Source organism: Phyllostomus hastatus, unplaced genomic scaffold, assembly GCF_019186645.2.
Source record: "Phyllostomus hastatus isolate PE091 unplaced genomic scaffold, TTU_PhHast_1.1 phas_contig_196, whole genome shotgun sequence".
Taxonomy (NCBI): domain Eukaryota; kingdom Metazoa; phylum Chordata; class Mammalia; order Chiroptera; family Phyllostomidae; genus Phyllostomus; species Phyllostomus hastatus.
In genome coordinates, this window is record NW_025333709.1 from 1,307,351 (window position 1) to 1,333,044 (window position 25,694).

Genomic DNA, 25,694 nt, shown 5'->3' on the forward strand with positions numbered 1-25,694 from the left:
ACGCCCGTCCCACAGCAGCCCAGCTATTAGAACCAAGACCCTGCACCCCAAAGCATCAGATAACGGCCGAATTAGGGCCGTCCAATCGGGGCTGTTAGGGCGTCGGGGTCACCACGGATGACTGTCCTGCTCTGATCTCTGAACTGTTTGCAAACTTGTTCACTTTATAATGGAAAACGTAACATACAATGAAGTAACACTGCGCTCTACACACGAGGGCGAACATCCCTGGATGACTGAAAGGGACACTGGCCAGGACGCCCAGCCACAGGCCCTGCAGTTGGCCGAGGCCGGTCGAGCCCCACGGACCGAGCCGAGCACGTTTCACCGGATGTTTTAACGGGAACGGGAGTGTGTGGGGGAACCACGCCGCCAATCCAACATCGGGACTTCCAGTGCACGTTTCCCTTGAGTTTATTTTTTGACCTTTTTCCTCTTCAGAGCCTTCCATTCGCCCTCCTGCTCAGCCAGGCTGTGGAACAGCTGCTTCACTCTGCGCTTTCTCTCTGCGTCCCTGAAACGGGAAGAGAGGCCGTTTTTTGATTGGTTTTTGGAGAACGTATGTGCAGAGGGAGGCCAGGTGGGGGGCAGCACCTGCCAGGCACGCAGGCCCAGGCCCAGGCCCGGGCGGGAGCTCCGCACGGCCGCCCCGCGCCCCACGCCCCGGGGTCTCACCGCTCCATGATCTCCGAGAGCTGCATCCGGGCCAGAAACTGGTTGTCCTTGCGGATCTCCCTCACGGCGCCCTTGAACTCCCGCCTGTGCTTGTGGACCAGCCTCTTCCGCTCCTGCTCCTCCTTGCTGCTGCCCTGCTTCTTGCCAAACTCCAGCCTAAGAGCAGGATGCCAGCACCCGGGAGGCCAGTCAAGTCAGCCCAAGACTGCAGGTGGGCCCACACCCTGACCCGGGGCCCCCTGCGAGACCCTGAGGGGCGGCTGCACTCACACTTTGACCAGCCTCGGGGTGAACAGCTTCAGCGGCACCGGCTTGCTCTTCTCACAGACCAGGGGCCGGTAGCGCCTCCCCTGGGCGTCCATGTCGGCCAGCGTGCTCCGACACAGCTCCTGGAAGACGGGAGTGCTGTGCCGTATGGGAGAAGGTGGCAGGGACTTGTGGGGGGGGGGGGCTGGTCCCCTGGTGCCCCTTACTCCGGTCGCCTCAAGGGCTGAATAAAGGAGGGGGGTCCACAGACGCTGTGCTCACAGCGGAACACGCCCGTGGGGTGGGAGCTGCACCTGGTGGGTGGGGGAGTGGGGTGCGCCAGCCACCGGGGCAGGACTGCAGGTCCCCTGGGTCTGAGGCCGGTGGAGAGGATGCTGGGTGCTGGCATTTGGTGGTGAGGGTGGTCTGTGCAGCCAGCACCTGGCAGTCGAGCTGGCTGCCTCTTGCCCAGAGGAGCCTGACCACTCTTCTCACAGACGCGCTGCAGGCCGGGGAGCTGCCCGGGCACACGGCCGCCCCCAGTCTCCGGTCCGACCCCACTCTCGTTCCGGCAGAAGGAACCGCCGGTTAAGGCACTTGCGTCACAGCCTTGCCTTCCGAGATTGTTGGCTGAGGATTCTGAGGAACCTTCTGGAAGCCAGCCCCCTGACGTCAGTCCCTTTGCTGTCCCTCGCACAGATGTGTCCCGCCCGGAACTGCGGGTCTCTGCACCGGGGGCACAGCCACCCCCGCCCACTGGGAGGCTTCCCTCGGAAGCCATGTGCCCCAGCTCCACAGAAACTGCGTGTAAGGTGCAGCCAGCTCAGTTCACCCCGCGTCCACGAACCCCCGTGGCCCCCTGGCCAGCCTGCACCCCACAGGGGTGGGGAGCCGCTCTGCCCTCTAAAGTGCGGGGCGAGCCCCGGCATGTCACCAGGGCGTGGAGCCGGTAGAGGCAGGTGTCGCGCCTCGGCCTTCTGGGAGGTGGCACGGGGTCTCGCGGGCCCACGTCCTGGGGGGCAGGCAGCCTCTGGCAGGGGTGGCCGGGCTGAGCGGAAGAAGCGCGAGAAGTGGAGGTGGGTCCGCGGTTCTAGGGGAGCAGTTCGGGTGGAGGGAGGGCCCGTGCGCAGGCCCCCAGCAAAGTCCGAGTGTGGGCAAGGGAAGCCAGGCCGCCACCAGAGAGGCCACGCCCCCTAACAGGACCTCGGGGCGGGGCCTGGCGGGAGGCGGTGTGGGGGGCGGGGCGGGGTGTGAGATGAGGGCGGGGCTCAGGTCTGCGGCAGCGGGACAGCGTCTGAGACGCTTGCTGGACCACGTGGAGCTTCCAGGCCATGGGGAGGGGGGTGCCACACGGCTCGTCACCTCGTGCGGGACAGTGGACGGTCCTCAGAAAACCCGCGGGGCCCTAGAGGGGCGTGTGTCCCGGCCCCAGAGGTCAGGGGGCGGGCGGAAGGGGTCACACAACGTTGCCAGGTAAACCCAGGTCCAGACCCCGCCCGGCGGCGGTTACTCCTCGCGGCCTCGCGGTCTCACGCCGCCGACCCCTCGTCCCAGCTGCTGGTTCGCAGAGGCAGCGTCCCTGGTCTCCGGGCTGCAGCCCAGGACAGAAACGCTCGCCCACCCGCCCCTCCCCCACACGGATGCTGCGAGCCCCGGGCCCGGCGCCCTCGTCGCTGGGAGCCTCACCTGCAGCTCCGGGGGGTGACGCGGGTGGGCCAGGTGCTGCGTCAGGAGGGCCCTGAGCGGCCTCGCGACCTCGTGGAAGGCGGGCAGGGTGCCGTACAGGAGCACGCAGCGCTTCACCAGAGCCAGACACACGGCCAGGCAGGACAGCCTGCAGGGGCGACACCAGCGCACGAGTCTCACCGACCCGACCGGGGCCGCTGCCACCGCCGCCGTGCGCGGGGCTGCGGGATGCCCCCGTCTTGGGAACGGGCCACCGTGCGCGGCGCCCCCCGTCGTTTCCAAGCTGCTGTGCGCACCCAGCGGGTGCGATCTGAAAGCAACGCCCACAGTGGGAAAGTGGTTTTGTTTTCCCGCGGGAATAGCGGCCGTCGGGGCGCGGACGGCCCACAGGCGCGTGAAGGCGCTCGACGTCACCAGATGTCACCAGTCGCCCGGGGACACAAATCAAAACCACAACGAGCTGCCGCCTCACGCCGGTCGGAATGGCTACTGTGGGGACTCTCAAAAAAAAGAAGAAAGAAAAAAGGAGAGAGAGAGACCGCGAGGCGAGGTGAGATGGTGGAGAACAGGGGCCCCTCCTGCACCCTCGGCGGGACGCGGCCACCGTGGAGAGCAGCGCGGAAGGTCCGCAGGACATTCAAAACAGACCCGCCTCGTGACCCCGCGGTCCCACCTCTGGGAGCGTCCCCAAGAGAGCTGACAGCAGGGACTCGAAGGGACACTCGCACCCACCGCTCACACCACAGCGGCGCCGTCCACCACAGCCGAAGGGAGGGGGCGACCCGGGGGACCATCGACGGGCGATGACACACAAGACGTGACGAAACCCCGCTCAGCCCGAGGAGGAGGGGGACCCGAGCCCTGTGCGGCCTGGACGGGGCCGGAGGACGCGAGGGAGCGAGGTGGGGGGTGGGGGGGCGCGCACCCCCGAGTCCCAGGGGCTGGGCTGGGGTGGGGGGAGCGTTCCAGGGGGTCGGAGTGTCAGCGTGGGCGGTGGGAAGTCCTGGAGAAGGCGGTGGTGGCGATGCTGCTGAACTGGACACGGAAAAGTGGCTACAGCGAGTAAGTTTTACGTGTATTGAACCACAATAAAGACTTTTTCAACAAAAAAATTTCGGCCCTGACTGGGGTGGCTCCGAGGACTCAGTTCCACCAGCCTGGGAACCAAAGGGTCGCTGGTTCGATTCCCCGTCAGGGCACGTGCCTGGGTTGTGGGCCGGGTCCCCAGTCAGGGCGTTCAAGAGGCAGCTGATCGATGTTTTGCTCTTTCCCCCGCTCTTTCCCCCTCTCCAAAGATAAACAAAATCTTTAAGAAATACACTTTCAAATACTCTAGAACTTAAAACTCAGAGGCTGGAAGGACTTACAACCGAAGTCCAGCCCTTCCCTCCTCCTACCGCAGACCGAGTGCGTGAGCGCAGGGGACGGCGGCGCGGACGCCGGGGCCGCACGTGGCGTCTCTGGAGGTGACTCCGACCCCCGGGCCAGGAGCGCGCTGTCCCCCTCGTCTCTGGGTTCCCCCGGCAGTGCCTTGTGGTTTCCATGGTACAACCCCGCCCCATTAATTCCCAAGCCCCGCCCTCTCTCTCCTTCGCTGCGGCCGGCAGCGCGGTCCCTGTAACCCCGCCTGCACTGCCCCCTGCTGGCGCGGAGAGGCGGCTGAGCTCTGCCGGCAGACTGCGACCCGCCACTTCGCTGGGTTCAGCTACCGGGTGGAACGGCTTTGCAGTGGACTTTCTGGGGTTTTGCGCTCATGAGGTCCTGTCACCCGCAACAGATCCCCCGGGCCACCCTGGGCGTCTGGGGCTGGGGCGCCCGGCTCCGCGGGGCCCGCGCGCACCTGGTGTGGTTGGCTTCCGTCCCGGTCTGGGCCGTCTGTCCGCCTGCCCAGCCGAGGGACAGACTCCTCCTCTGCCACGTGGCTGTGTCTTCGTCGTCGGACACCACGAGCAGCTCCGAGTTCCTCCCCAGAGGTCTGAAAGGGTGCACCAGAGTGTAACCTGGATTCCAAGCGGGACAGGGACAGAGAAGTCTGAGCGTCACTGGGCGCCGGGGGGAGGCGCTGAGAGCGAAGTCTCTAGCCGGCTCACTCTCGAAAGTGTGCTGGTGCCGACACGCAGAGTCGGGGCGATGGCCCCAGGGGGGGCGCTGGGGCCACGCCTGCGCCCTCACGGGGGAGGCCGGCCGCGCAGAACGCCCCAGGACGCGTACGAGCTGGATTGAAACCGACAGGGAAAGAGTGACGGCGCGGAGGCAGAGGCGGCTGAGGGGGTCCGTGGGCGTGCTCGTGGGAGGCCCCCAGGGTGGAGGCCGGCAGAGACGGGAAGGGGCGGGGGGCAGGCCCTCACCCTGTCACCCACCCTGTCACCGGAAGAGCAGAGGCGGCACAGGGGCGGCCTGCAGGGAGGTGGCCGGGATGTGAGAGGGCCGACAGCAGGCCCCCACCTGCAGCTGACCCCTGTCCAGAGCATCCTAGCCTCTGCCCTGACCATGGCCACCAGTCACACCGGTTTCCCCGGGGCGTGACCATGCCTGCCCCGGCACCCACCCCCCCCCAAGGCGGGACAGGGCGCACCCAGCAGCGATCGGGGCCTGTGACTCAGAGCGCGCCGTGGTGCAGACCCGCACGTGTGGCCTCCGGCCTGCGCAGTGTGTGCGTGTCCCACAGAGAAAGGGAGGGACGCTGCTCTGGACGCGAGGACTCAGGGTGCGTGTCTGCCGTCCCTTCCCCACACCCCACGCTCCGCACGAGGAGGACGGATTGCTTTGAGAAGCCCTTAGAACAGTTCTCGAGTGCCGCGCGTCTGAGAGCGCTCCCTCGGGTCCGCTCACCCTGGCCTGGCTTGTTTGGGGTCGCCACGTACAGGATCCCGAGCAGGAAGTTCAGCAGCTCGGGGACGAACCGCTGCGACAGGGCCACGTAGTCCAGGAATGTGCAGCACACGAACAGGCCCTTCACGGCGTCGCGCAGAGACAGGACGGGGCACTGGCGGGGGGACAGGGCCCGTGACTCGGCGCCCCCAGGGCAGCCGGGGTCCCCGCTCCCTCCCGGGGGGGGGGGTCAGCTGAGGTTCCGGCGGAGAGCCCTGGACTGCGTGAGGGGCCCGGCCCCACACCCCATCGAGGATGAAGGGACCACCGGGGCTTTGTTCAGCCAAAGGACACGAGAACCCCTGTCAGACTTGAGGCTCTCTCCTCCAAGACAGCTGTTTCTGGGGTCACATCCCCTGTCACCCTCAGCTGCTAAACCAAACCCCGTCCCCGTCTGGGGCTGCTGACGTGGGGTGCTGGGGGAAGCTGGGGCTGTTGCTGGCCTCAGCTCCCCAGTCATCCCCACGGACCCTTCCAGGGAGCTCTCCCCCAAGACCCCGACAGTCCGCACCCACGGCCCTGGGCCAGCCGCGGGCCCAGACGGGGCGGCCTCCCCGTCCGCCTGCGGGACGCACCTTCGTGAGCAGCTGGCTCATACACACCAGGGCCGGCGTCACCACGGGGTGCCAGAAGTCCGAGGTGGGAAACAGCATCCCGGCAATTTTCAGATACACGAGCTGGAAAGAAAGAGGGACCGCACGGACTGGAGAAGGGACGGTGAGGTTTAAACGCTGCCTAGACAGGAGCCCAAGAGGAAGAGGCTTTGATGCCCGGTGAGACTCAGAGGTGCCCCCCAGACACCGCACTGAGCTGAGGACCTGTGGCCAGGGCAGGGCCCGCGGTCACCGCCACCCACCACACGCCCAGCGGGCTCTCCCTGACGTGTGGGCTTCTCCAGCGGCCGGGAGTGGGCGCGGGAGGAGGCCGCACTGTCCTGGGAGCCCAGCGGCATTCGGGGCCCAGGCCCCAGTGGCCACCCTGGGGCGTCAGGCCACCAGGCTGGGTCAGACGGAGGTCACCGCCCCGCCCCTTCTGCCTCGGCTCAGGCGCACGCGGCCGAGGCTCTCGGGGCCCCACGGCGCTCGTCCTGCTCGGAGCTGCAGGAAGCCCCCCTCTGCGACAGCCCCAGGAAGCACACTGGGCGGCGTGACAAGCCCACCTGCCTGCCCCGGGGGGCGGTGTAGTGTGCCCACTGGACTGAGGAGGAGACCGAGGGCTGCGGGTGGGGGGTGCTGGGAGCTGGGGGAGCCGCCCTCCAAACACGCCCACGGCCCCCGCTGTCTCCAGCTGAGTCCCCTGCCCCCGCTCATCGCGGGACACGCGGACCACAGAGCTCCAGGCCCGGGTCTGACAACAGCCAGACCCTCAGACGCCCCAGGGTCTAAGTTCCCCTCAGGCACCGATGCAGGTGCAGTGACACTGGGAGCGTGTCCGAGTGGGGGGTGAGGGGACAGGGCGGGGGGCGGCATGATCGTCGTGGGGGCGGGCTGGGTCCGGACCAGGCTTGGGTGGAGCCCTGTGCCAGGGCACTGCCCAGCCCATCATGTTCCGAGGTGCCGGGGGCCTGTGCCACGGCACGGCGCGGGGCCGCCGCAGCTGCGCTCTGCTGGGGCGACGGCTGAGACCGTGACTGTGGCTGTTCTGTCTCAGGTGACGACGCTGTCCTCCCCCAGGACGACCACGGGCCAGGCAGCAGACAGGCGTGCTGTCCGCCCGCCCACTTACAGACGAGGGGAGGCCACCTCCACGGACACTGGGGGTTTGGGGACTAGCAGGGACGCCGGGGGGAGGCCCCCGGGACTGAAGCGCCAGCGCTGGACTGGGGAGCCCGGTAAACCCACTGACACGAGCCCCGTACTTGAGTTTCTGACCCCCGGCGTTCGAGCATTTCAACCCAAGACTAGAAAACGGGGTAACCCAGCAAACGTTTGCAAAACTCGCCGAGGCTGGCACAGCCGCCCACCGCCGTCACAGGGCGGTTCCGACGACTCTCTGGGACCCCCCAGACACGAGAGTGAATCCCGCCGCCCGCGGCCTCGGGGCCCCGGGTGAACCCGCCCCTTCCCTCGCCTTGAAACCCCCGTGCGGGGCAGAGGGCGCCCGGCCCATTCACACGCAGCCAAACCGGCTGCCTCTGGGGCGCGCTTCAGCTCACCATCGACACACATGCGGTGCTTACCACGTCCAGCCCCGGAAACGCGGCCCGGCCCTTCGCCTCGACCGCCGCCTCCATCTCGTGCATGGCGTCCCGGAGCACGAACCGGACGGACTCGCTCGCAGCGCCGGGGAACATCTGGCAGAGACGGTACAGCGGCCTGCGCGTCGGAAACACGGGTCAGCGCAGAGCCCCTCCCGGCGGAGGGCTGACGACCCCGCCCTCCCACGTGGCCGTTCCTGTGACACCGCTGCACGCTGGGGCCCGGAGCCCCGCTCTGGCCCCGCCCACGCCCTCTGGCCCCGCCCACGCCCTCTGGCCCCGCCTGGCTTCTTGCAGAGCCAGCTGACCTCCGTAAGCGTGCTTCAGGGGCGCCCCTACGACGGGCGGTGTGCGGAGTGGGGAGCCCCTGCCTGTGCCGACTGGGTGGGGCACCCACAAGCATTCGCAGCTCCGCACGAGTGCGTCTGAAACGGCGGAGGCCACCGGGTCCCGCCACCCGGCCCCCGCGCCCTCACTGAACCCCCACTGCAGGGCCCCGCCCCCATGAGGCCAGCAGCCACCTCCCGGGGCTCTGCTCTCCTGGGTTTTCGTGCACCGAGTCCAACACCGGCCACCACCCCTGGGCAGGGCAGGGACAGGTGGACAAGAGGGACATGCTTCCCAGTGGAGGCTTCCCTGGGTCTCCCTCGCCCGCTGGGGGCCTTGGAGGCCCGGACGTGGGGTGACATCGGGACGCTGTCGGGGTCCCCTGCCTCCCACCCCCAAGCAGAGCTCAGCACGTTGTGGGCCAAAGACACAAGGAACCAGCCGCGAGACACCACACACAGATTGGAAGGGGCTGGGCTGGCCGGGTCACTTTACAGGAAAGTCACGTCCCGCCTGCAGGGGGTGGTGGGGGCAGGCTGAGCGGGCTGTTGGCGTTGGGTCCACGGTGCGGCTGCACCCGTGAGGCCCGCCTGCCAGGCCAATGGTCAAAGCCCTGGCGCGGATCCTCCTGACCCTGCACCGGGGGGACGTGCTGGCCCCGGCCCCAGGCCCCAGGCCCCAGGCCCCAGGCCCCAGGCCCCGCCCCGACTCACACAACCAGCTTATCCACCACGCCGAGGTCCGGAGGGTCGTCCGCAGCCAAGTCGCCCACGTGCTCCAAGAGGAAGCCGAACAGCTTCTGGGGGACACAGCGGGGACAGCTCAGGGCCGGCCCAGAACGAACCACAGGCAGCACAGACGCCCGCGGGCCCTCCGTGGGCCGACACCAGCGGGGGGGGGGGGGGGGCTCAGCCCCGGAGGAGCCGGCCCGAGAGCTCGGGGCGAGAGTGCCGCCCCGTGCAGTGCCGGCGCCAGCGGTGGCCCTTCTGACAGGGAAGAGGAACACTGCCGGCTTCCCCGAGGTCCGGCCTGGCCGCTCGGTGGCCGCGAGAGGCCAACTCGGGCGACGCAAGGGCACCGGTGCTGGCCTCTTCCGTCCCGCCTGGGCCTCAGAGTGAGGGGTGTCTCAGAGTGAGGGGTGTCTCAGAGTGAGGGGTGTCCCGCCCGCCCCAGCACGCTGCCCAGGGCCCGGCCCACCTGCTGCCGGCAGGCCCCGGCGCCCGGCCGCCCCACGGCCCAGGAGAGGGCCTCCCGGCCCAACACGGAACCGCTCGCCGGCACACCTCTAGTTTTGCCTTGTTCCCCTCGGCGAGACTGGGGTGGTGGCATTTCTGAATCCTCTCCACCACCAGCAGCTGCTGCTCCGCCGACCTCCCCGCCAGCAACGCCTTCAGGTCCTCGGGGGACTCGGGAGCTGCGGCGGACACACCAGCACTCAGCACTCAGCCGCTCAGAGCCAGCGCCACTGCCGGCTCTGGAGGGCGGCAGACACGGGGCGCACGGGAGCGCTGCTCCCTCCTCTGCTCGGGCAGAAGGGACAGGGTGACTGACGCCTGCCCGCGGTGCTTGCCATAACAGCGGGGACGCCCGCACGCCCCGGAGGGTCTGCCCAACACCCGACACCGAGGAGAGGCAGCCGCGTGGGCTGGGAGGGGCCGGCCTCGCCCGGAGGGTACCCCCGGAGGGACCCGGGGATACCGGGTCCCGGGACCGAGGGGGACTGCCAACCAGAGGCGGACGACTTTTCCCTGTGCCCTGGAGAGAACATTCTAGACTCCGGCTGAGCGGTGGCCCGGGGCTCAGCACAGGCAGCCCCTCCCAGGGGCCTCACTGGCCCCTGGGCCCGGTCCTGGGTCTCCGGGCAGCACAGAGACGGCAGTACGGGAGGTGTGTCTGCTCTCGGCCTGCCTGTGGTCACGTGACAAGGGCCACTGCTGTGCTGCGGCCTGCACCGGCCCCGGGGGGCAGGGAGGGGGAACACCTCGCCAACCTGCAGCCGAGGCCTCCGACGGCCTGTGCCCACCCCCCCCCCGCCCCGAGTCCAGAGGAGCACCCCGGCCCCCGCTCCAGTGCGGCCCCAGCCAGGCCGACCCAATGCCGGGTCGGAACGAGCCCAAGGCCCAGGGAACCCCGGCAGCGTGTCACCTTCAAACGTGTAGGGCAGCTCGGCCCTGGCGGCTTCCCGGGCGTCCCGACCCCCGCCTGTCGCCCGGCCGCTGGGCGTCTGCCGCCGCCGCTGCTCCTGCTGCGGCCGCTCGCTCTCCTCCTCCTCCTCCTCCTCCTCCTCCTCGCTCTCCTCCTCGTCCTCGCACTCCAGGTCTGAGTGGCCGTCCGAGCCCCCGCTGTCCTCTGCGTCCTCCTCGCTCGAGTCCTCCCCCTCCTCCTCCTCTGCCTGCACGCCGTCGCCGGCCTCCCCGCTGAGCTCCTGCTGGACGTCCATCCTGCCGTCCTAGGGCAGGGCATGGAGACCACGGGCGTGACGGCTCCAGGGACTCGTCTCCTGCCTTTGCAGGGGGCACACGCTCTCTGCTGCGTTCGCCCTCCGGCCCGGGGCCTCCCCACCCCCCTGACCCCGCTCTGGTGAGAGCCTGGTGGAGAGCACACCAGCTGGGGACCATGCCCCCCCCCCATGCGCCTCCAGGATGCTGGGCTCTGGCCGCTGTGGGGTCCGCAGCAGCCGACCACCGGCTCTGGGCTGGGGGCAGCTGACTCAGCAGGGGCTTCCCGGGACTTAGGCGGCACCCGGCGTGGCAGGACCGGGTGCCCCGGATCGCCCAGTGTTTTGTGAGCGCCCAGCTCCCCGCCTCAGGCCCCTCTGGGCTCGGGCCACCCGCCTGCCCGGCACCCCAGCTGATACACTTCTGTGTCCACTCCCAAGGGGACACAGGTGCGGACCTCACGGGGCTCACGGGTGAACAGGGCAGTGCTAGCCACATAACTGTTTTCCTGAGAAGTGTTCAGAGCGCCGGCCTCGGGCGCGCGCCCTCAGGGGAGGGCCCAGTTCCGGCAGAGGATCGGATGCCCGTTAGCAGCCAAGGGAGGGCGACAGCAGTCGCACGAGGGGGCCCGAGCACCGCGCACGCTGAGAGGCGGAGCTGCGGGAACCGCTGCAGGGATCCGCCCCTTCTGTCTGTGAAACGCCCCGAAGCAGGCGCTCCCCAGGGGAGGGAGGCGGGGAGAGCCGGCATCTCACCCTGTAGGTCAGCGGGCGCCTGTCGTCCTGGTCCAGCACGAAGCCGTCCTGCAGGTCGTCCGCGGACACGTGCGTGAGCCTCCGCGCGTCCTCGCCGGCGCCCTGGCCCAGCATCCTCCGCACACGCTCCGCCTGGGCGGGGAGACAGGTCACGTGTGCAGCCCGTCGGGCACGGGCGAGCACGGGAAGTTACCTGAGCTTTTCTGCTTGTACAATTTACAAAATTTATAGTAAAATACACATAAACTTTAAATAGCCTGAAACGAGTCCGCTGGTCAAAACAGACTCCCTCACCCCCGCTCATGGGGCAGAGCAGGGAGGCCGGGGCGCAGGCCCCAGCGACCCCACCCCCACCCCCGGCCCCGCCCCTACCTCCAGGCGCTGCAGGCGCGCCTGCTCCTCCTTCGCCAGCTCCTCCTCCGTCTTCATCCTGTTCGACGGCTGCGCCTTCATCTCGAAGCCCAGCTCCCGGACCATCACGTCGTACGCATCAGGCTAGGGCGGGAGGGGGGCTCTCACTGTTACTCCGCCGTGGTTACGAGACCAGACCTGCCAGGCGGCTTTCTGCAAGCTGGAGTCACAGCCGGGCCCCCTCCCGGGCGGAGCGGGGGTGGGGGTGGGGCACATCTGGGCCGCCTCCTGCTCCCGGGAAGCCGTCCTCGTCGGCCTGGACCACACACCTTTAGGTCCGACGGGACTTTGCGCTTCTGGCGAGCCCTCCTCAAAACACAAACACACCTGCTTTCCCAAGGCCAGAGTGACCCCCAAAGACGCCGCGACGGCGCGGCCCGGTGGCTGGCGGGGGCCGCGCTGTCCCTAGAACAGCTCCAGACACGCGCGGCCGAGCCCGCGGCTCAGACGGAAGGAATGGGCTGCGGGCGGGGTGGTCCGCGCAGGACAAACAGGCAAATGTCTATATTCAAACAGCGTCTGACGATCGCCCACCCAAGTAATCTTAAGTGATTACTTTGATAAAGTAACAAAGGTTACTTTAATAAGGAATAGAGATTACTTTAAGTAAGTAATCTTTGTTTTTGAGCAGGCGTTGAAGTAATTTTAATCCGTTTCCACCCCGAAGTAACACCTGTCAGGTAACCTGACGAAACTTCGACAGAAACTCAGGTGCTGACAGAAACGGAGGAGACCAGGACACCTGGCCGCCACCTCTGCCTCAGCTGCAGAGGAAGGTCAAGGCAGCTGGGCCTCAGCTCCCCCCCACCCCCCCACCCCTCCCCGATTCCCACCTGCGGTCTCTCTGGTCTGTCTCCGTCCCGCAGCTTTGGCGCCTTGCGAGCCAGGAGGGTCTGCACCTCCCTCCAGTCCCGGTCCAGCTTCTCCGTGAGCTCCAGCGTGTCTTCTCGCTGCGCCTGCCTCTCCCGCTGGGGAAGCACAGCAGACGGCACCCACCGTCAGCCCCCCTGCCCCGCCCCCCTCCCCCGAGGCCGCCCAGTCCCCGCGGCCGTGTGGGCAGCAGAAAGGGGCCGCGGGTGATCAGCACCTTCCACGCAAAGCTACAGAGCCCGCCGGACAGCGGTAGTTTCTCCCTGTGAACTACTCGCTGTGGAGAAAGAGCAGCAGTGTCTTGCAGACCGTGCTGCGCACCAGAACCCTGAAACCACCCAGCCGACAGAGCCGCCCAGACCCCAGCAAAGCGCCGGCAGCGAAGACACCGAGTGCTCTCACTGAATTCCCAGGCAGTGGCAGAGACAGCCCGGAGAGGAAGGGAGCCCGGGCACCTCGCGTGACCACGCACCTTCTCCTGCTTGGACTTTGTGATGAGCTCCTCGATCAGCTCTTTGCGGGATCGGGGCCTCTCGCCCTCCTGGCCCGGCTGCTGCGGCGTCCTCTGCGGCCCCCCGCCTCCGAAGTGCGCTGCCGTCAGCTCGGCTGCGGACAGGGCGGAGTGCGCGGCGGTGAGCGCAGCGGCATTCAGACACCCGGGCTGGGCCGCCCCAGGGAAACCCTGGCCCCAGCGACTGGAGACTCCACCCAGAGGGGCCTGTTGTTCAACTGCGTCCCGTCCTCGTGAACGAGCAGTCGACAAGATGCAGGAAAACCGGGGGGAGCTGGAGCCTCGGGGTGGGGGGCGGGGAGGGTGGGTGCTCACGGCCTCGGACACCCGCCGGGTCTCACACCTCCTGCGACTGACTGCCCACGAGACCCGCCGTCCCCCGGCCGCCCGGGGGTCAGGGCAGAAGACAGAAATACGGCACCGTGGGCCGTCGAGTGGGAAGAAGCCTTTAGGAACCCCGTTTCTTCATGGGACGCGGAAACGGGCCCCCACGTTAGGCAGTCTGCCCCCAACCTCACGGCGGTGACGGAGCTTCCAGCCCCTCTGGCCCGTCTGGCTCCCCTCACGCTTCCTGGTGGAAGCTGCCGCCTGCTCATTTAAATCAAACCACACTGCGTGGGGGGGACGCAGGGGGGCGCAGGGGACCCAGGGGGAGAAGCAAACACACTGACCGTCACACTGACGCCCCCCAGACCGCTCTCCCGGACCCGTCCCCTCACAGTGTGCTCGCCAACCGGGGACTCGCAGCAGGGCCAGTCCCCGGGCCCCCGAGCTCCCGGCTGAAGGGAATGGGGGTGACGTCCAGCCAAGACAGGTGCTGCTGCACCTTCTCAGCCCACAGGAGCCTCTAATCTACCCCCACCTGCACCCGCGGGGGTCCGACCAAATGGCGTCTCTGGGCCACACCGGGAGAAGGAAGAGTTGTCCTGGGCCACACATTAAATTCATCGTGACACGTAATCACACACACAAAAATCTCAGGCCCTGGCTGGTGTGGCTCAGCAGATGAGTGCAGGTCTGTGAACCAAAGGGTCACGGGTTCGATTCCCAGTCAGGGCACATGCCTGGGTTGCCGGCCAGGTCCCCAGTCGGGGGTGCTCGAGGGGCAACCACACACTGATGTTTCTCTCCCTCTCTTTCTTCTTCCCTTCCCCTCTCTCTAAAACTAAGTAAGTAAATTTTAAAAAATCTCATAATGTTTTAAGTAAATCCACGATTCTGTGTTGGGCCTCATCCATAGCCACCCTGGGCCGTACGCGGCCCGCAGACTGGGCACGCCGGAACCCTACCCCTCTTCAAGTGCCAGAGTTAGGAAACGAGAACACCCCGTGACGTGGGCGCTTCGACCCAGCGACCCTCTGCAGGGCCTCCAGGACGGGCAGGACGCCGGCCCCGCGCGGCGAGGACCGGCCCTGCCCCCGCCCTCACCCGACAGCGCCCCGCGGTCCTCGGCGTCGCTGTCACTGTCCACGATGTCGTGATGCTTCTCGATGTCTGCCAGCGACTGGCCGTAATGGGTCAACTCTTCGTCCTCGTTGAGGTTGTAGATGTTTTTCTTCTCGTGTTGCCGCTGACAGGAGACAGAAGAAAGCCAGTTTTCTAAAACCTCCATACCCGTGCGACAGCAAAAGCCGCTCACTTTCCTGTCACCTGTGCAGTGTGACAGTGCAGCCCGCGCAGCTTCATGGTTATGCGGGGCCGTCTGAGCGGTGACTCGGGCGCAAACAGGGCCCCCCGGCGGCCGGCCCGCCAGCGGGTCAGGGCCACGTCGCCCGCCGGCCACGCCCCCTGGCAGCACTCTGCTCACGGCCTGAGGACGCGCCACCACCGTGCACGCCGGCCCACTGTCCATCCACCCAGCGGTGCCCGAGGGGGGCTGCCCCCTCTGGCCTCACTGGGCCGGGGGCAGGACCCAAGGCCCTCCCCCTGCGCCCAGCGCGCCAGTGCCCGCAGGAGCGGAGGTGCAGGCGCCTGCCTTCTGTGTACACGAGCCCCACCCCCGCCCGCCGCCGCCCTGTACCTGCTGCTCCAGGGCGAACCTCCGCGCCATCTTCTCCTCGGGGCTCAGGGAGCTGCTGTGCTCCCCCAGGCGCCGGTCCCTGAACACGTTGGACTTCTCCCGCTCCCTGTACTCCCTCAGCAAAGTCCGGTTCCGCTGAAACACGGGTCACAGAATGAGCGTGGCGATCTCAGTCCCCGGAGGAGGACGCTTCCACGGGGGACACCCTGCTCGCCCCCCCGGACTGGGAGATGACACGGCCACCTGGCCACCTTGTCCGCCTCAGGCCACCGACACCAACCAACAGTCCGACAAAAGGGCCAGCCCACCAGCTGGGAAGAGCGACCTCTACCCCGGGGAGACGGGCGGGGCTGCTGCCGGACTAGGGGGCCAGGAGGCCTCGCCTGACCCCAGGGGACCCTCCAGGGCGTGCCCCGTGCTGAAGGTCGAAGGGGAGGGGCGGCCAGCAAGCAAGGCGCAGAACCCAGCACGCAGAGGCCACTGCTCCCGGTGGAGAAGCTGGAGGAGACGGGGTCCCAGCCGAGGGGGCGGGAAATCGGCACAGGGAGCTCGAAGGGAGCCATGCGTCGAGCCTGGTGCCGTGACCAGGGACGGCACAGACGGCGACAGCGCAATCTCCTCGCCTGCTACCCGCACGCGTCCACCTGTGCGTCAGTCAGCCCCTGGTCTCCGCGATCTGCCCGCTCGCTAAGGTTCACCAGTGGCCTGAGCCGCGACTCGCGGCCCTTTCCGGGTCCCCGACACCCGTGCACTGGGGCTCGGACGCGCTGCCCCAGGTGTGGCCCCACCCTGGCCAGTTCCCCTGCTTCCCACCCAGGCTCTCTGCCCGGCAGCCTCACCTGGGAAAGGGGGAAGACGGGGCCCTGACTCAGGCTGCTGTTCAGGGGGCCACAAGTGCCCACAAGGGGGGGGTGCCCCGTGCAGAGCCGGGCCCAGGGAGCTGCCCTGGGGCCCCCAGCGCAGACCTGCACCTGTCTCCGTGCCCTCGGACACAAAGTGGGACCATCGCCGGGAGGGCTGAACGGGACCTTCCTGACACAACGGCCGTCCCGCTGGGCGGCCCCGACGGACTGGCTGCCGCGCTGCCCGGCACCCGGCTGTCCCTACACGGAGCGTGCTCTCTCTCTCCACTCTCGGGCCACCGCGGACTGGAGGGGACACACGGGACGCCTGTTCGCTGCCTGGGAACCGGTGTGGACACAAAGACCCCCGCCTCCCTCGCCGGCCCCGCTTGCCCCTCTGCCCACATCGTGACCTGACCCAACGGGGTGGCCTGCGTCCGTCCCTCCGACGGCTCAGCGTTCTTGGACCTCCCGCCGCAGGACGCCCTCCACCACACCGGACGTCGGCCGCGGCCCCCGCAGCTCGGCGTTCCCAGTCCTTCAGCTACTTGCGTGCGTGCTGGGGGCCAAGCCCTGGGGCACTCGCAGGCGGCGGCAGCCCCTCCAGGCCCGCAGCACAGAGCAGGGAGGCGGGCCTGTCCGACGCCGGAGGCCTGAGCCCCTACCCCGTCCGGGCCATGGGGCTCGGGCTGGCCTCGGGCGGTCTGGGGGACGAGACAGGTCTTTCTGGACAACCTGAGCTGCAGAAGGCAGAGCAAGGCCGGCCGGTGGAGGCCAGGTTGTGAAGGAGCGTGAGAACACTAGTACTCAGAGAACACCGAGAGCTGAGTGCACAACTGGACTTAACCCTGACCCGCCCCCACGAGAGGGGGAGGGTGTTGTCGTCCCACTTCAGAAAGAAGAAAAGGGGGGGGCGGGGGGCGGACACAAAGCCTCTGTTCCGCAGCCAGCACTGCCCAACCCCCAAGCCTGCCCTGAGGGAAGGTCACTCCAGACGGTGCAAGTGCAGGGGCCTGAGGGTAAACACGGTCCAAATGACATAGGATGGGGACCCCCCCAAATGGAATTATCTTCTGGAGGGTGGGCCCCTTGTAGTACAGACTTCCTCCCCCCACTGGGTGCGTGTTCCAGGAGCCCAGCTGTGCCGGGCACTGTCCTGAGGACCTTAAAGGAACACATTTGCTCCTCCCAAAAGCCCAGGATGTAGCTATTATCATGCTCTCCACTTTACAGACGAGGAGACTGAGACACAGGGAAACAGCCAGCGCCCAAGCCCTCCCAGCAAGCCAGTGTGTGGCCCAAACACCGGCCGCCGGTTCCCGAGCCTGTGCTGCGCCGAAAGAATATAAAATATCACGCTGGGTAGCGTGGTGGTCGCGGCCGAGCCCGGGGCAAGGAGGCCAGGCGAGGTGTTAGGGGTATATGGCTGCGCTCCGGAATGAACCCACAGGGTTAGGCGCCGTTCCTGACCGCACGCGCGGCCCGGGCAGGGGAGGGCCACCGGGGATCGGCTCCCCGCTTACCTTCTGGATGGCCCGCGCGCGCGACACCCCGGGCATCCCCACGTCGTGGCGCATCTTCCTGCCCAGAACCTGGAACTTCTGTCTGTTGACTTTCACTTCGAACGGGTTGGGGTTGGGCCTGGTCCGGGAGACCCCTGCTCCCGCCGGGGCCCCGGGGGGCTTGGTGCGCGCCCCGATCGCCCTGGCCTTCCCCATGGCCTACTCTTGCTGAACCCCGAGGCCCCCGACTCCGCGGCACTGCCTGGGAGGCCCGGAGGAGGCGAGGCAACTGCCCTACAGAGTCGGCAGACAGCAGATCCCTCCGGGAAACACGTGCGGAGACCTGGGAGCTGTCCCAGCCTTGCTGTCGCGATAAGTGAGAGGCAACAAGTAGACACATCCGGCTCAGCCCACTCGCCTATGGGCTGCGTGACTACAACTCCCAGAAGGCAACGCTCTGCACACGCGCCCTTCCGCCCTGCGCGGGGCCCTCTGGGAGTTGTAGTGCTCTCGGAGCGCAGCTGGCTGGTCAGGTGCGGGAGAGGGGGCGCTCGAGTCCGTGCTCTGGAAGCCGTTAGCGGGCAGCCCGCCGCGCTGCGGAACGGCGGCGGCGGCGGCGGCGGCTGCGATAGCCGTCGCCGCCGGGAGCCAGGAGCCCTTCGCTAGCTAGGGTCGGTCTCGGCGGAGACTTCGGGAGCCGGACTCTGAGGACAGTTGCGCGTGCGGAGCGCGGGCGATGAGGCCACGAGTCCGGACCGCGGCGCGGCGGTGGTGACCGCGGAGAAGCCCGGCGGCCGGTCAGCCAGCTCCCCCCGCCCCGTGCCCGCTAGAGCCCGGGGCCGGCGGCAGAGGCGCGCCCCGCACCGGCGGCGGCGTGGTCGTCAGCGGGCCCGGAGGCGGCGGCGCTGGGGGTGGCCGTGGGGGTGGCGGGGCCGCTCTCCCGGCCTCAGCGCGCAGCCCGGCGTGCAGGTGTCGGCCGGCGAGCGGGGCGTGGACGCCGCGCCTCCGGGGCCTCGAGCCCGCGGGGCGCGGCACCGGCGGCGGCGGTCCAAGGAGTTGGAGAACGTGGTGGCCAACGCGCTGCTGCTGAAAGCGCGCCTAGGTGGGTGCACCGCGGGGCCCCCGCCGGGCAGCGCCCCCGCCGGGCAGTGCCTGTCCCCGAGGGCCCGCCAGGCGGCGGAGCGCAGCCCGCGGCGCAGAGCCTGGCGGTCTTGAAAGGACCGGGAGGAAAGCCCGGTCCCCGCGCGCGGCGTGACCGCCGTGAGGGCTTTAGACCGAGGGTGACGGCGCGAGAAGTCACTGCTGTTTGTGGTTTTTTCTTTAAGAAAGATTTTTTTTTGTAATACGTTTTTGAGCAATTTATGACCTTTAGTGATAAGCTTACATTGTTTCGCGTGCGAGAACTCTCGGGAAACTCGAACCCACTCCATCTCGTGGGGAAACCGACGGCGCAGATGCAGAGGGCGGAGGGCGGGGGGGGGGCGGTCACGTGACGGCCAGGTCAGGGGTGTCACAGTCCCATCCCCCCCGATTCCAGGATGTGCTGTCACGTGGCAGTGTGTTCAGCGACCGGAGCGTCCTTAACAAACCTGCCGTCGTGGGTGCCCTCTCTCGCTGAGCCACACCCCCCCACCCAGGATTTTGGTTGCATGGGGTTTCTCCAAGGAGCTTATGACCCCTGTGGTTCCCGAGGTGTCCACAGTGGCCGACGTTTCTGTTTCCCCGACTGCACTTGGTTCGTTCCCCCTCCGGAGGGCTCCTCAGTGCGTTTCCCTTGCAGAAAACGAGCGTGTGTGCTCTTTCGGCCGCGCGCCCGCCGGCCTTCTGTGCGGGCGGGCCCCTGCTCGCTCCCTTTCCTCCTTCCGTTTTTCCTGTCCTTCTGAGTCCAGTTTACCTTCATCCTCTTCTGTGTAACTCCCCCCGCCCCAGACTCAGAGCCACGCCGCCGCCCTCCGGGAATTTGGATGTGGTCCGTGGTTCTTTCTCGGGGAGCACTGTGACCTGTGTGAGGCCGGGTGTGGCTTTTACCTTTATTTCGTATCCCTTTCAGTGCGCCCCCCTGAACTGACACTTGGTGAAGAGCTGGAGGTTAAGGGACTCATCTGTTATTTTGTTAAATTCGGGAAAGAGAAGGTTAAGCATATACCTCCAAGTGCAAACCCCTTACTTCGTGCTTCAGGCCCCGCTCGCCAGGGCTCAGGTCCCAGTCGGTTTCCTGGCTGCAGCCGCTCTGGGCCCCGGGCCGATCGATGGTCTCACGCAGCCGCGCCCTGGCTCTCGCGCCCTGAGTGAGGACCGTGGCGGGAGCTCGCCCACAGTGGGTCTCTCGGGGCCACGGGGAGGGGCTCCCTGGCGTGGAGAGGTGCCGTTCGTGGAAGTAGCTGTTGTACTGGGCTGTTCCTGACTGCGTTACAAATGCCTCTTTCCCCCTGAATTTAGGAGGACACGACAAAAAGAGTGGGCGCAGTAAACACTGGAGGGAGCTGCTGAAGCTGCCCCCCGTCAGCCAGTGCAGCGAGCTCAGGCACAGCATCGGTGAGTCCAGGGGCCGCGGCGGCGGGGCCGATGCCAGCCCGGTGCGTCCGGGAGCTGCTGCTCCTCCTCCAGTCCCTGCTCGTCTCTAAAACTGTGTAGCAGAGTCTCTTTGCAGCTTCACGGTTCTTCTCTGGCAGAAGCCCTCTGGGTGAACAATGATTAAAATAAAAAAAAAGGAAAAAGCCCTCTGGGTTTTCTGATCTGAGTTGTAAAGTACGTGGCTCTAAAAGTGAACACCGTTAACTGTTTCTCAGCCTCCGAGTTTACGGACGAGGGTTACTGATGGAACTTCGGGGCGGGGTCAGTCGGACAACACGCTGCGTCAGCCCCGAGGGGTGTGACTCAGTGGGCTGGGCGTCGTCCTGCAAACCCAGGGGCCAAGGGCTGACTCCCTGTCCAGTGGCCAGGTCCCAGCCGGTTGCAGGCTGGGTTCCCAGCCGGGGTGTGTCAGAGGCACCGATCGCTGTTTCTCTCTTTCTCCCTCCGTTCTCCTCTTTCTAAAAAAAGTACATATACGTGTATGTATACACATATATACCAGTGTATTTGTGTATATGTACAGATTGCACATACTACATACACACGCACACACACGAACACCGTGCAGCCGTGCTTCAGGTCCTGACTGGGGCACAGGAAGTCAGACAGGGACCCAGGTCTCTAGGGCGTTCGTAATAGTGTTTTTAAAGGATGTGACTTCCAGCCCAGGCTGGTGGGCTCAGTGGACTGACCGCCGGCCTTCGAGCCAAAGGGTCGCCAGTTCGATTCCCAGTCAGGGCACAGGCCTGGGTTTCGGGCCAGGTCCCCAGTGGGGGGCGTGTGAGAGACAACCACACACTGATGTTTCTCTCCCTCTCTTTCTCCGTCCCTCCCCTTCTCTCTAAAAATAAATAAATAAGATCTTAAAAAATAAATAAATAAAAGATATGACTTCCAGTTCAAAGGATATCTGCATTCAAAACTTCGATGTTGCTCAATTGTCCTCCAAAGGTGCTGCATCAGTTTGCCCTCCTGCCAGCAGCGCTGCGACAAGCCCTCTCTGTCTGCGGCCTGTGGACGTCGGTTGTGGCCAGTGCTCTTAGTGAGGACAGACGAGCTGAGATCTGGAAAATGGCCTCTTGTTTTAATCATGGATGGGGTTGAGCATTTTCATCGACTTTTTTAGTTTTTGCTTTTCCTAGCTCATTTCTAAAAGCTCTTTATATGATTTATCTTTTTATGATTATTGTGAATGTATTTTATGTTTCTGGTTTTTGGCACGCACTATTGTTTTTCCAGAGGTTTTAATTTTTCTATAGATAAACATATCAATCTTCTCCAGGTTTCTGGACTTGGTGTTGTACTTAGGGAGGGCACCTAAGATTATTTTTTTTTTTTAATCAACCCATCTTTTTTTTAGTACCGTAACAGTTTCTTTTTAAAGAGAGTTTGAATATTTTAACTATCAAAATTTATTTCAGTGTAAAGTGGAGGCAGCTCCCCCGCCCACCAAAGACCTATCCAATTGTTTCAACCTCGTCGTGTTTTTAAAGCGGCAGCTCTATTGAGGTGTCATTAACATGCCACCCACTTTACCTAGGTAACGTGTGCGGTTCGACGGTTTTAGGACAATCATGGGGCTGGGTGGCCACAGCCACGGCCACTTTTACATCTTGGTCGCCCCAGAGAGAGACCCCACCCTGTGGGCAGCGGCCCCCTGCCCGCCCCTCGGCCCGGCAGCCGCCGGTCTGCTCTCCCTCTGCATCTGCCTCCTCTGGGCGTCCCACGCGGGTGGAGACCGCACGCCGCGTGGTCTTTTACGACCGGCTTCTTTCATTTAACGCGGTGTTCGCAAGGCCCCTCCGTGCCGTGGCGCGATCGGGATCCAGTTCACTGTCGTGGGCCGACAGCGGTCTGTGGCAGAGACACACTGTAAAGCCCACCGTCGGCGGCGAGGCACCAAACTGTCCTCGTTTTCCTCGTCTGCCGCGACTGACGCTGCTCATCCACGCGCGAGACTCTCCTTCGCGGTGAACCGCGCAGCCAAAATCGCCGTCTTAACCGTTTTCACGCGCGGAGTTCGGCGGCGCTGGTTTGGATGCTCGGCGCTGGTTTGGGTTTCGTTGGCCCGCTGAGGCGCGTCTGGGCCCCTCCCCCTGCGGGGCCGTGTGGACGGTGCTGCCGGGGACGGCCGCGCGGGGACAGCCGTGCGCGGGCCCGGGAGTCCCCGCTCCCAGTTTCTCTTGGGTGTGCGCTCGAAGTCAACACTGCCGGATACCACGGTGACTTCACGCTTAACTCTGGGAGGAAGTGCCAGCTTGTTTTCTAAAGTGGCCACACCGTCCTTCGACACCTCCACCAGCGGGGCGTGAGGGCTCCGGTTTCCTCCCGCGTGTCCAGACGCCGTGCGCGCTCCCTTCTGTCTTCGTCGCCCCAGCGCGTGTCGTGCGCCGTGTGTGAGCCGTGTCTGGGCTGCGTGTCCCAGCACTTGCAGTGTCCGGCGTCTGTCCGTGCGCCCGCTGGCCATTTGTATGTGTCCTCGGAGGAATGTCTGTTCGAGTCCTTTACCTGGTGTTTAGTTAAATTGTCTTTTTTTTTTAAGATTTTATTTATTTATTTTTAGAGAGAGAAGGGAGGGAGAAAGGGAGAGAGAGAGAGAAACATCAATGTGCGGTTGCTGGGGGCCGTGGCCTGCAACCCAGGCATGTGCCCTGACTGAATCGAACCTGCAATGCTTTGGTTTGCAGCCCGCACTCAATCCACTGAGCTACGCCAGCCAGGGCTGAGAAGAGGTTTTTAACATCTAACTCAGTACCTTCCAGCCGCACACTCCCCAGACGCGTGGTTTGTCCCCGGCACCCCCTGCCCTCCCCCCTGCCTTCGAGGTGATGGGGGTGCCCGGGGAGGTGGGACGGCTCGGGCCAGGCTTCACACGCCTGTACTGGTCAGCCCCCACCCCCACCCCCACCCCCGCCCCCGCTGGCTCTGCTTAGGTACCTTAGATATCTCAAATAGCACTGATGATCAGCCGCTCTACATCGGTCAACAAAACGGTGTTTACTGTTGGGGGGTGTGAAAAAGCACCAGTGCCCACGTCATTTTTGACCTCTGCTGAGTCAGGTGGCAGCGGACAGGGCATGTTCCGGAGGTAACGGGTGCGCCCCCCTTTCTCCACCCAGAAAAGGACTACAGCAGCCTGTGCGACAAGCAGCCCATAGGCAGGCTCCTCTTCCGGCAGTTCTGCGGCACGCGGCCGGACCTGCGGAGGTGCATCGAGTTCCTGGACGCGGTGGTGAGCGGCTGTCTGTGCGCCGGGCCGGCTGGCCCCGTGCCTGACCGCGGGAGGCTCGGACGCGAGCCGCGTCGGTTAGCCGTGGGCGAGGAGGCGATGAGCAGGGGGCCCCGCGGAGGGTCCCATCCTCCTGCATCAGCCGTCCCGAAGAAACAGGCTTTTTGCCCTGGCTGGTGCGGCTCAGTGGACTGAGCGCCAGCCTGAGAACCTAAGGGTCGCTGGTTCGATTCCCAGTCAGGGCACAGGCCTGGGTTGTGGGCCAGGTCCCCAGGTGGGGGCGTGTGAGAGGCAACCACACATCAATGTTTCTCTCTCTTTCTCCCCTCTCTCTAAAAGTAAATAAGTAAAATATTTTTAAAAAACAGAAAAGATCCCAGTCAGGGCACATGCCTGGGTTGCAGGCCATGACCCCCAGCAACCACACATTGATGTTTCTCTCTCTCTCTCTCTCTCCCTCCCTTCCCTCTCTAAAATAAATAAATAAATAAATAAATAAATCTAAAAAATTAAAAAAAAAACAGAAAAGAAATGGGCTTCCCCCTCATAGCTGTCGGCGGGGGGGGCGGACGCTTGGACAGCAGAGCTGCTCTCTGGCTCCCCGGCCCCCCAGTCGGTCCCCGGGGCAGAGAAGGAGAAGCGTCCCGAGGCCAGCGAGGGAGCCCGGCTGACGCGCCGTGCCCTGTCGTCCCCACCACCAGGCGGAGTACGAGGTCGCCGCCGACGAGTCCCAGAGAGACTGCGGGCTGCTGGTCCTGGACACGTTCTTCAGTGACGAGGTGCGCTCCCCCTCCCCGCCCCCGATACAGAGGTTCGCAAACAAACGACTCCCGTGAGTGACCCTGGTGCGGGGCCACTGCTGCTTAGCTGGGCAAATACATACGTGTGTTGAAGCCCTTCCTACAGATGCTCCTCTCCCCGGCTCACGGCTGGGCTGCTGCCCTCCGGCCGTGTCCTCGTCTGGAGGCAGATGAGGGAGCTCTCGGAGCCTCCTTCGTGAGGGCGCTGGTCCCATTGACGGGGGCTCCCCGAGGCCCTGCATGCTAGTATTGCCTCTTCAGGGGGGTTGGGGGGCAGGGTTCCAGCACCTGAATTTCGAGGGGCACGTCCGGATGGGAGCACTTGCGTGTAGAAAGTCCTGGGGCGCCCACACGCACTCCAGGGCAGGGCCCCTGGAGCTGACGCCACAGGGCTGCAGGGCACCCGGGTGCCGGGCGGACTTCAACCGTATTCCCCTGCACCAGCAGTGAAGGTCCGAGAAGGGCATTAAGAAAACACTTCCGTTTGCAACTGCATCAGAAAGAGTAAGCTAGGAGTAGATATAACGAAAGCTGTGCAGGGCGTTTGCGCACTGACAGACTTGGAAACGTCATCGACAGAAACCAAAGGGGTGAAAGAGTCACAGGGAAGACACCCAGGGCCTGGGTCAGAAGCCTTGCCGTCGTTAAGACGGCAGCACTCCCCAACCTGATCTGCAGGTTCCTTACAATGTGCAGAAATCAGCAAGCCGACCCCAGAAATCACGGGGTCTCAGCCCCAGGACAGGCACACAGGCGAGGGGCTGGGCTGAGAGCGGCGCGGGGACCTGCGCGCACCCCTGCAGCCCGGCGGCTCACGGCGAGGCACCGGGGCCGCTCCCTCAGCGGGGCAAGCACCGCCTTCCAGGGAGTGGTGCGGGGACCACCGGACATCCACACGCAGAAGAACAGGGTTCAGCCCTGGCTGCTGTGGCTCAGTGGGTTGAGCACAGGCCGGGAACTGCAGGGTCGCCGGTTCAAGTCCCAGTCAGGGCACAGGCCTGGGGTGCAGGTCAGGTCCCCAGAAGGGGGTGCACGAGAGGCAACCACACACGGATGTTTCTCTCCTACTCTTTCTTCCTCCCTTCCCCTCTGCCTAAAAATAAATAAAATCTTTAAATAAAAAAATAATGTTTAAAATAAGATTGGAGTTCAGCCACTACCTTACACCATGCACACACAAAAATTGCAAACGGAAAGCACTTACATGTAAGAGTTAAGCTGTAAACCCTTAGAGGAAATCTCTGAGGTGCACATCTTAGAGGTGAAACTTCTGAGTGGGGCTCTCCCTGACCTCCGTCTAGACGGGGTTTCCTAGGGAACTGGGCTGAGTCAGTCACAAACCCCGCGCTCCGCGGGCCCCGCAGGGAGAGCGGAAGGGCAGCCGCGGGGCGCGGAGACCGTGCCCATGAGGCCAGTGTCCGCTGCGGGCCTGGCCCCCGGTGCAGGAAGGACTCTCACACTTAGACAGGAGCCCTGGCCGGCGAGGCTCCGTGGGTCGGGCGCCATCCCACGGAGCCAAGGATCCCCGCTCAATGCCCACCAGGCACACGCCTGAGTTGTGGGCCGGTCCCCACCGGGGCGCACTCGAGGGGCAGGGATCAGTGTTTCCGTCCCACGTCGACCTTTCCCTCCCTCTCTCTCCCTCCCCCCTCTCTCCCTCCCCCCCCCCTCTCTGCCCCTCCCTCCCTTCTTCCCTCCCTTCCTCCCCCCTCTCTCCCTCTCTCCCTCCTTCCCTACCTC

The 25,694-nt window shown here is 65.5% G+C and overlaps 2 protein-coding genes across 2 annotated transcripts in view; one reads left to right on the forward strand and one right to left on the reverse strand.

Moving 5' to 3' along the window:
* Positions 1–396: 396 nt before the first annotated feature.
* On the reverse strand, positions 397–17,752 carry NOP14 (NOP14 nucleolar protein). Its single transcript, XM_045833986.1, has 18 exons — positions 17,373–17,752; positions 15,008–15,142; positions 14,416–14,557; positions 12,949–13,082; positions 12,440–12,574; positions 11,568–11,690; positions 11,196–11,327; positions 10,148–10,451; positions 9,286–9,416; positions 8,716–8,801; positions 7,658–7,793; positions 6,054–6,155; positions 5,440–5,593; positions 4,448–4,607; positions 2,608–2,755; positions 946–1,064; positions 676–831; positions 397–514 (listed from the first exon to the last, which is right to left on the reverse strand). The coding sequence occupies exons 1-18, from the start codon at positions 17,565–17,567 to the stop codon at positions 415–417; spliced, it is 2,592 nt and encodes an 863-aa protein (XP_045689942.1). The 5' UTR covers positions 17,568–17,752; the 3' UTR covers positions 397–414.
* A 19-nt stretch (positions 17,753–17,771) lies between these two features.
* Positions 17,772–25,694, forward strand: part of GRK4 (G protein-coupled receptor kinase 4) — a 39,322-nt gene continuing 31,399 nt past the window's right edge. The window contains exons 1-5 of the mRNA XM_045834672.1: positions 17,772–18,012; positions 18,061–18,453; positions 19,791–19,886; positions 23,045–23,157; positions 23,856–23,933. Of these exons, the coding sequence (XP_045690628.1) occupies positions 17,772–18,012; positions 18,061–18,453; positions 19,791–19,886; positions 23,045–23,157; positions 23,856–23,933 (921 nt within the window). The remainder of the gene's footprint in view (positions 18,013–18,060; positions 18,454–19,790; positions 19,887–23,044; positions 23,158–23,855; positions 23,934–25,694) is intronic.

Bases quoted from the DNA above. Each gene is read 5' to 3' on its own strand.
- NOP14 (XM_045833986.1), bottom strand. From the start codon at position 17,567: ATGGGGAAGGCCAGGGCGATCGGGGCGCGCACCAAGCCCCCCGGGGCC. The intron at 11,691-12,439 runs GTGGGAATCGGG...CTCCCGCCCTAG, and splicing joins ACAGACCAGAGAGACCGCAG to CCTGATGCGTACGACGTGAT. The intron at 4,608-5,439 runs GTGAGCGGACCC...CTTGGAATCCAG, and splicing joins CCCAAACAAGCCAGGCCAGG to GTTACACTCTGGTGCACCCT.